The sequence below is a fragment of the Sporisorium graminicola genome, chromosome SGRAM_15 (genome assembly GCF_005498985.1).
Source record: "Sporisorium graminicola strain CBS 10092 chromosome SGRAM_15, whole genome shotgun sequence".
Taxonomy (NCBI): domain Eukaryota; kingdom Fungi; phylum Basidiomycota; class Ustilaginomycetes; order Ustilaginales; family Ustilaginaceae; genus Sporisorium; species Sporisorium graminicola.
The window spans coordinates 505,488-515,145 of record NC_043725.1 but is presented as its reverse complement, the minus strand read 5'-3'; the positions used below and the strand labels follow the sequence as shown (position 1 = coordinate 515,145).

The following is a 9,658-nucleotide window of genomic DNA, read 5'->3' as shown; positions in this document are numbered from 1 at the left end:
CCCCCCCCCACTGCGCCTTGAAATCTCACGCCACACGTGCGGAAAGCGGGAGCGTACATATGGGCAACGGCGGGAAGGCTGGCATGTCTTGTGCCTTCATTGTGTTGATCCACACAGGCTGACTTATTTTAAAACAAGACAGCAGCGGAGAGATAAGCGACATCTGGTCGGATATAGATTCGTCCACGCTTTGACGGCAACGTCGCTCGTACCGAACTGAACATGACGCTTGCTCGCTTCGTTTGCTACAAGATCACGCTGAGCTTTCACCTTCAGCGACGACATAAACGCGTACTCTCTGCGGATTCCCAGTTGTTCAGAGAGCAAAGATCACGACACTCTCCTGCGTTCTCGGAACGCTGTCCCGTCAAGGCGAGTGAGCAACGAGCATCGTATGCGCATGACTTTTTGCAGCTTCACGATATTCATTTCGGAAAAGGCTGTTTTTCTCCTTTTCTCTTTAGACACACTGCAAACTTTGGGGTAAGGCACTTTCGCAGAGCCACAAAGAAATGTTGGGTCGCGGTTATTTTTTTCCGGCCTAAAATTCAAGCTGACGACCTAACATGCTAAGCATCTCCCCTCACATTCCCGCCCTCCGCCCTTATCATGCAGGGTTCGAGGGAAGATTCGCTGCGGGAAGCGGCGCTTATCCAAAGTCACAGGCAGCAAGCAGCACCCCGCGACGCCGGTCACGCCGGTTAATTGCACCATGCCAATAGATCGGACGCCATGCCCGGAGTTCCACCGAGAAGCAGCCTAACAGCGCGCTCGCTTAAGCATGTTTTCCAGTTGCATCGGATACGCAATCATTGATGGCTTGCTGCCGACTGACTTGTTGCGAGTTCCATAGAAACGATAATCGCTGCGCATCTGCATCCGGGAACTGGCGAGAAGTGGCCACGGCGCTCCGAAGCTGCGTGCAGCTGCGTGTTTTTCCTTTCGTTAAAGATTCGTAGCGGCGCTTCGAGAAGCTTATCATGGGCCAGGTGGACGGACACATGAGAACACAGGCCGTGTTTCGAGCGGACAGTGAAATCAGACTGCAAATCAAATGACACGATAACACAGGACGCCTACAGATACAAGCCACGACGCGGTATAGGATGGTACAAACAAGTAAAGAGCCAAGACACGAGAGAAGTCGACAACAAAAAGAGCAAGAGCAGCCACGCTGTCCCGGTCTCAAACACCAGTTCGTGTAAGAGCCTTGCGTTGGTTCGAGAAGCGAACCACGTCGCGCTTTTCCAAGATGAACAGCGTCCTCTCGAGCGCATGGTTCGTATAGCCTTGGCTCTCGACAAACTCATGTCGCAGCTTGGCGTAGCTCGTGCTCCATCCAATGGGAAGCCTCCTTCGAATCTCGCGCTCCAGCTTCTGGCATTCCTCGGCCAGCTCGCCTCGTGTCATGCCTTCGACATTACCTGCCTGAACAGCGTCCATGGTCGACGACCTGAACAGACGCATCGCCTCGTCAACGTGCTCCTCGCCCACCGTCGGCGAGAGGGTAATCTTGGCCAATGACTCCGAGATACGCACGATAGCTTCCAGCTGACGCACTGTGATGGGAATCGAAGAGCGCTCGTCGTTGTCGCGCTCCACCTGCGCCACCTGTTTACGCAGCGCAACAAAATGCGACGAGAGCTTCTCGGCGGCTTCGGGCGACAGGCGTGGGGCGCAGCGCGCCTTGCAGAAGGAGATGTATCGCTTCATCTGCTCAATGTCGAACTCGCCCATCGCCGTCGCGTCGTTGGCGCGGTTCATGTGGATGTTCATGACGTGCTTGGCCATGGTGCGGTCGCGCTGCTCGTTGTGCTCGTCCCTGACGATGAAGATCATGTCGAAACGCGACAGAATTGTTGTTTGGAAGTCAATGTTTTCGCCGGGCGACTTCATATCGTCGTAGCGACCAAAGATCGGGTTGGCTGCCGCAAGCACCGACGTGCGTGTGTTGAGGATCGTCGTGATACCGGCCTTGGCGATCGAGATGGTCTGCTGCTCCATCGACTCGTGAATGGCCACACGGTCTTCGTCACGCATCTTGTCAAACTCGTCGATACATACCACACCGCCGTCCGCCAGGACCATGGCACCGCCTTCCAGGTAGAACTCGCGTGACTGAGGATCGCGCTGCACCGACGCGGTCAAACCGGCTGCCGATGAACCTTTTCCTGAAGTGTAGACGGCAATGGGCGACACCTTTTCGACAAATTTGAGCAACTGCGACTTGGCAGTACCGGGATCACCGAGCATGAGCACGTTGATGTCGCCACGCAGACGCATGCCGTCGGGCAGCACCTTTTTGGAACCGCCGAGCAGCAGACATGCGATGGCCTTCTTGATGTCTTGGTTGCCAAAGATACTTGGTGCGATGCTTGCAGAGAACTTTTCGTACAGATCCCTCGTCCTCGAGAGGCGGGCAAACTCCTCCTCCTCCTCGGCCGAAAAGATGCGGGCCATGCCGCGGCCGCCTGCTCCTTCGGCGTCGATCTCGAGACCGACGACCCTGAGGTACGGCGTACGCAGCGCAATAGCACCCGCCTTGGAGCCCTTGCCGGCGCTGGTAAAGGTCGAGTAGATGCCCGTAGCGATGATGCGCGAGCCTGGCACAACACGCCCGCAGAGCGCACGATCTACGGACATGAGCATGTGACGGGGCAGCTCACCTACGGGTACCATGTCTGGCGCCTCTTGCAGCTTGACAGTCTGGTTGTCGACGAAGCGGCACTTGTCGTGGAGAATGACGTAGGGGTCTGTGGAGCACTGTGGTGCTGTCGTGTCCATCTTTGTGGAGTCGCAGTATCGCGGCAAGGTGAAGCCACCAAAACCAGAAACGACAGGGAGAGACTTGGTGGCACGGCAGTCCCTGCACATGATCTGGAGGTGTGTGGCGCGAGAAGAGAGGGTGGTGGTGCCGATGACGATGCCTGGAACTCGCACGAGGTGCGAGATGCTGTCGGCGTGCAAGTCGCGCATGGGTGTGAGGTTAGCATGGCTTCGCAGAGTGACTTGGCAATCCGGTGCCTCTGGACGCTGCTCATCGCGGGTGATGACAGGGTACAGAATCGCACGGGCTGCACGCTTCACCGCCGATTCGAAAAGTGGCAGGATGTCCGAGGGAGTGTCGCGGAGTGCTTGTGCGAGATCGTTGCTCCATAGCTGGACGTGTTCGAGCTGGACCTCGAGGACATATTGTTTGGCGAGAAGGTTGGCACGGAGACGATCACGGTAGATGTAGTCACTGCCTGTGCGGAAGGTTTGAACAAAGTTGAACAGCGTCTGCTCGGTCTGTGCGGGAGCGTCGGGAGCACGAGATGCCTCGGAGCCTGCCAGAGCCTGTGCGGAGAAGACACGACCAGAGTCGAAGCCCGACATGGTTGCCTGAGTCGTTGCGGGGGCTGCACAGAGAAGAAGCGTCGGTGTGGTGGGTTATGGTCTTGAAGAAGGGCTGTGGTCCGAAGGGATATCTCACGCTCGCGCTGTTGTGTAGGTTAGGATGACGGTCGATGAGGATGGGGAATGACAATGAAGGACAAGCGGACGATGATGGTGATGTGGTGAAGAGTTCTCAAAGCAAGTCGCTCCCTCGCAGACCAACGTCGGAATGTCCTGCCTTGCGCGTTTTGCCAAAGCTGCATTCGAGAGAGAAACACAGAAAAACACACAGGCTGAGCTCGCCGCCTGTGCTCTCACACACACTTTTCCGCAGAGGAAGCAATTAACACGTTGAACAAAGTGCTATCACCGCGACGCGTCTTGCCATCCTGTCATTTACGCCACGGGCAAATTTTCATTCAGGCGCGCACTCGTGAGACGCGTTGGCTCCTGTCGATTTGCTCATACTCGCCCGGAAGGCAGCCAGCAGACGGACTCACGTTGGCCTTTCGATTGCTCAACGGGCTGGCAACACAGATCTCGCAATGGAGATCAAAACGTCAAGAAAGTGAGCAGATAGGGCCGTTGGGCTTCCATTAGATAAAACGATAGAGGTATGAGCTGTTCCTGTGAGAGGTAAAGAATGAGGTGTAGTTGATATAAGCAGGAAAGGAGCGGTCTCGAGAGCAGTTGCTGCTTCGAGTTGGACACAGAGGGTATAAAGGATAGTAATAGATGGTGACGCTGAAGAATCATGAGGGCTCGACCATCAGGGCTCGATCAAATGACTGAGACGAGCGAGCAGCTCGCCGGGCAAGCATCGCAGCTTCAAGCAACGCACATAGGCTCCCTTCTCCGCTTCAAACATAGCGGAGTAGTTTTTGGCTGCACTCTGGAACGCCGCGATCTGGCGAATCACTTCGGCGATGCTGCGGAACTTGAGCACGTTGATGAGCGGCTCCAATGTCACGCCAGGAGGAAGCGGAGCAAGCTCGTCAAAGGCATGTGGATGCACCGGGTGCACTCGCAGCTTGCCGTCCGCGGTCGAAGTGGTGGTGGCTGCCATTGTCGGTGAGGTGGGGTCCAACAAGGTCGGCATCGCGTCGAACTGCATCAGGTCCGACACATACAGACCAAAGAAGGGAATGCAGCCTCGTGCCGGTGCGGGTTTGCCGGCATCAGCGGACGTGGAAGCTGCGTTCGGGCCACCCTGTCGACTGTCGCCTGCGCTGCTCTCGGCCAACTGCAACATGGCATTGCGCAAATGGCGGAAGTTGTGTCGCGGCCCGACAAATGAATTCAGGTCGCGCCACATGCGCATCTCATAGTAGCCGACGCGATTCCACGTGCGACGGAGCCGCTCGACCCACGGTGTGCTGAGTCCAAAGATGATCTGCGCCAGCGAAGCAAAATTGGACTGCAAGTAGCACTTCCAAGCGATACGGATCAGCTTCGAGATGACGGCTGCGCGCTCGTCGATGTCTTGCGTCAGCACAACCTCGCTGGCCACCCAGTTGGCCGTGAGGTTGAAGCGCGCGACAATGGCTTCCACGGCGCGTTCCTGTTGCACCACGCCGAGGCGCTGAGCTTCGAGACGATCGCGTACCCGGTCTCGGTAGAAGGCCTCCCAATCGGTCACCTCAGCGCCGAAACGACGCTCACGCCATCGCGAAGAGGCTAGCTCGTCCCAAGATACAGAGCGCAGCAGCTCTGCTTCGATCAAGCACATCTGACGCGCCACGGACTCGGATCGGTAGGACAGCAGGAACGAGCGATGAACGGGAGGCACGGGTGCCAGGCCACGCTTGGGAGACACCAGCAGGCTCGGAGTCGGTCCTAGCCGTTGCGCATAAGCAAGAGCAGTCGGCTGTCTCGCAATTTCTGCTGAGTTCGCTCGCGGCCGAGTCTGCAAAGAGTTGTCTCGAGGCATGGCAGCTGCGGATGGCTTTGCCAAGGGCTTCTGTGGCGCAGAAGCTTCGCTGTGGTCCTCTGAATCGGAAGTATCGCTGCTGTCGCGAAGATCCAAGAATGAAGACTGCGCCTTGATGTTTCGCTCTTTTGCGGTGTTCGGCTGGCGCTGCATTGCGTGCTGTGGATCATCCGAGGAACGATCACAGGGATGGACGGATACGTTGGAAGCTTCGTCGTCCGCATCAGCGAGGGAACCACCCGTGAGGGAGGAAGACAGGGGGCGATCGCCCTTGGACAGTACCGATGCCTGGCTGCGACGGATGTCTGCATCCTTGTCGTCGCTGTCGTGAGCAGTATCTGCATTGGCATTGCGGGCCATCGAGCGTTGCCAAAGGCGTTCGACGCGCTTGGCCTTTGCCTTCTGGCGATCTTCATCGATGATACCTTCAAGACGACGCAAGGCAGCTTCGACATCGCCCGGCTCTTCGTCGTCGCTGTCAATGTCGTCCAGGCGGAAGCCTTTGACGAGCTCGTAGCCTTGAAGTGCCTCGTCGGGATCGAGCATCTCAGACTGCACGGTGGTGATGATTTGCGGCGCCCGCTGCAAGGTTGAGGACATGGTTCCAAGCTGCTCAGGGACGAAAAGCGCACTGTCTACGCTGACCCCTCGGGTATGTCCCAATGCAAACGAGCCCATGTGAACATGGCGCGTGGCGGTGGGTTGTCGGAAGATGGAGGATGCCATCGAGTCGATGCTTGCGCGCCCAAGCGTCAGCTGCTGTGGCTCGAGATCCCTGATCGTGTTGGCCTGACGGAGATCCCTGGCGCCGGGTAAGCGCCGCAGAGCTTTTCGAACAGCAAAGTCGTCTTCATCGCTGGAAAGGTCGATATCGTCAATTTGCACGATGCGCGGGGCGCCATTGCTCAGAATCGAGTCACGAATCGACGCTCGTCGATGAACAGAGCTTGCTGTAGGACGAGGGAACTCGTCTTCCGAGTCTCGCTCTGCGGGCACTCGCGACACAGACCGGAGAGTCTGTTCGCTGGCGGCGTGGTGGAGAAGCTCCTCCGCTTTGGGCCTCGTTCGACCCAATGGGTTGAGAGGTCGGATGCAGCTCGAGTCGAGGCTCAAGAGATCCATGGCGTGAGGTGCGACGGAGACACCTTCGTCATCACGGGCGTCGTTGTCGATGCCAATGCCAAGGCCACGAGGATCTGCGTTGTCCTGTGAAGCGTGCTTATCCGAGAGTCGAGTCAAGTCGATGGAGCTAGCGGGTGTAGAGCGGTTGGTGGATGCACCCGCCAGGCTTGGCGTCTCCTCTTGTCCCGTGCTGTCCTCGGACGCTTGACTCGCCAGAGCCTCCTCTTCTTCCTCAGTGGCCTCTTCAGTACACGAAAGAGGTCGTTGGCGCGGTTTGCGTGGACTGCGCGCCGCCGACGAGGAGAGCCGTGCGGCTTGGTCCACGGCAAAATATTGCAACAGACTATCCAGGCCTCCTTTGGCAAAGAGGAGGTCGCTGCATTCTTCTGCCTCGGCATCGAGCTCGTGATGGCCGTCCAAGCCCAAACCACGGTTGTTGAGCGCACGCTTGAACTTGGAGATGCGGTTGACGGTCTGTGCAAAAGCACGCGACAAGGCGTTCGATCCGTGCGAACCATGCGGCAGCGGAGAGGGCGATCCCAATGGACCGGGAAACGATGTGGTGTAGCGTTGATGGGCTGGTGGCAAAGGTGCCAGCGTGTGTCGATGCGATACGAGCACAGACTCTGCTGCTGCTTTCTGCGCCGCGGCGCGATTGGAATCCGAGAGGTCTGGCCGTGTGGCTCTCGGAGAGGAAGTTTGACTACTTTGCGTGGCAGGCGACGGGATCTGCGGAGAGTCTTGAGAGCTCTGATCCTCAGAAAAGTCCAGGTTGACGTCTTCAACGATCGACGATGCTGATCCGGAGCTCGCCATGCTTCGCTCGCCACCTGATGCGGAGCTGGACGTGGTCGCGACGCTCGGCTCCGAGTCTTGTGACGACGAATTGAAGGTAGAGATGCTGTCCGTCTTGGGACGCACAGCTGTGCTGTTGGCGACGCGGCCAGCGTCATGCAATAGGAGGCCACCCACGCCAGAGTGCAAGTATGTCTCCTTGAGACCTCTGACCACTTTGCGCAGACTGTTGATAATGTTGAGATCTGCAGGCCGCGCAGTGATGCGTTCGTCCTTGGCAACGGAGTTGAGCCAGGTAGCTAGACGCTGTCGCAGAGGGCGACTAGGGAGGAAGTCAAAGTCGAAGTGGTGCTGCAGCCAGTGCTTGATGACGACATAGGTGCGGACTCGCACGATGCGCCGACGCGCCTCGTCTTCGGCTGAGCTGGGCTCACAGATGGCCCATTCGAAACGAAGAATGAGCAGCTCGAGTAGATCAGAGGGAGTCATGAACTCGCGATACGTGTAAAAGAAGTCGTCTCTAAGGGTGAGGTCGATCTCTGCAGTAAGCTCGGCGACCAGGCGCGCTGCAGACGCGGCGAGTAAGTTGGCTTTGCCAGACGTTGGCATGTGCGCCGAGGCGTCGAGTTTGATTTCCGAGGCTGGACTGGCAGTCGAAGGGTCGTGAGAGCGACCACCCACGTCTGCGCTGCTTTCCACGCCGAACGGCATATTGCTTCGTCGTTTCGGCCACTTCGTCGTGCTTGAGGGCGAAGTGGTTGCTGTGGAGCCGAGCACGCCGGATTGGTTCTCGTCCGTCTGGCCTGTGCGATCGCTGATGACAAAGGTGCTATCGTTCCTTGCACTCTTGACGGCCCAAACAGCGAATCGCGGATCATCGCCAGGCGCAGCGGAGGTAGGCAACCCCTGTGCCTGCGCTGTAAAATCATGTGAGTTTGTGAGAGCGGGCACAGATGCTGACAAGGAGTCGCGCGATTCCGCTCGTCGCCGCTGAAGCTGCTGTGATGATGTCAAAGAAGGTCGTCGATAGCACTGCAACACGTCGAAGACAAGTGTGTTGGGCAAATGACCAGAGGTGTTGGTGGCCTCACCGCGCAAGAAGGGTTGGAGATCGATAGGATACCGATCGGAAGAGATTTCTTTTTCCTCTTCGCCGCGAGCTGTCACGTCGGACGCATTCGATTCGAAGGATTGCGCCTCTCTGAGCTGGTGGAAACGCGGTGAGTTGGCAAAGCGTGAATCGAAGCTGAGCTCCGGCAGACGCAGCTCTGGAGGCGACGGCTGCTGACGAGTAGTGTGATTCAGAGACAAGTTGGACGAGCTGCTGGACGATCTGCGACGTCGGGGTTGAGGTTGCGGCACGGCGTGCGCGCTGGCCCACACATCCGCTTGGCCGAGTCCAAGAACAGCACCAAGTACGTCGCCCTCCTGAATATGTTCCGCGCTGCGACGGTCTGCGTGCGGTCCGCTGACCGGTGTGCTGCCGGTGCGGGCCATGCCGACGGCATTGCTTGCACCTACGCGATATGGGTATAGATGACTGCCGAGTTGATTCGCTGATGCTGATCGGGAAGAAGAGGGCAGCGGCAGAGCTGACGGTGGTACTCGTGCAGCGCCGAGAGACTGTTCGGCTGATGCCGAGTTCCTGCCATAGGCCGTGCTGCCCGAAGCGACCGTGTCCCCGCCATTGAAAGCGGGAGAAGCAAAACTGGTCGAGGCTTTGCGACGAAGGACGGGTATGGACTTGGAATGGCTTAGGCTGAGATTGCCTGGTTTGCGGAAGAGGCTGTTGGTCAAATTGGTCTTTGGGACCGGCTGTAGCGTGTCGACGGAATCGGACTGAGGCTGAGGGAAGACAGCACCGGACGAGCTGGAGCGCGGTATTCCATCGCGCTGTGATACTGGAGGTAGAGCAGACGTAGAGGCGGTGGGCCGCGAGCGGAAGCGAAACACGACTCGGCCTGTATCGAGGCGTGTTGCAGTGATGTGAAGCGGAGTGTCGCGGCCAAAGTCGTGATCAGCTGCGTACTTGGTAGGCTGAGTGGCGACGGTATCGCGGATGGCTTGCAAAGCATCAAGCGGAAGGTGGTGCTGGTCTGCAAGGATGCGAACCGCATTCCAGTTGGTGGTCTCGACGTCGAGAGCAGCTGTCACATTGCCCGAGGATGCTGTCGGCACCGCCGAGGACGAAGCAACGCCCAATACGCTCATGTTTGCGGATGATCCTATGTTCCGTTAGAGGTGTAGTCGATGGGTTGGAACTGCTAGCGCGATGAACGAGTCGCTACTTTGCGAAGCAGTACAGCAGCTAGTGCTCGAGGACTAGAGCTCAGCTTCAACGTGCATGTTAAATAGGAAAGAGATGGTCGTGATTGTAGAAAGGACAGCCGGATGCCCCTGTCGATTAGAGAGCCGAGATAGCAGAGCCTCTACTGC

At 57.8% G+C, this 9,658-nt stretch overlaps 2 protein-coding genes across 2 annotated transcripts; both read right to left on the bottom strand.

Annotated features, from left to right (window-relative positions):
- Positions 1-1,185: 1,185 nt before the first annotated feature.
- On the bottom strand, positions 1,186-2,976 carry EX895_002608 (uncharacterized protein; the record flags this gene model as incomplete). Its single annotated transcript, XM_029883206.1, has 1 exon — positions 1,186-2,976. One exon carries the CDS (start codon positions 2,974-2,976, stop codon positions 1,186-1,188), a length of 1,791 nt encoding a protein of 596 aa, XP_029740604.1.
- A 1,168-nt stretch (positions 2,977-4,144) lies between these two features.
- Positions 4,145-9,433, bottom strand: EX895_002607 (uncharacterized protein; the record flags this gene model as incomplete). The annotated part of the gene is made up of 1 exon (XM_029883205.1): positions 4,145-9,433. One exon carries the CDS (start codon positions 9,431-9,433, stop codon positions 4,145-4,147), a length of 5,289 nt encoding a protein of 1,762 aa, XP_029740603.1.
- Positions 9,434-9,658: the final 225 nt, after the last annotated feature.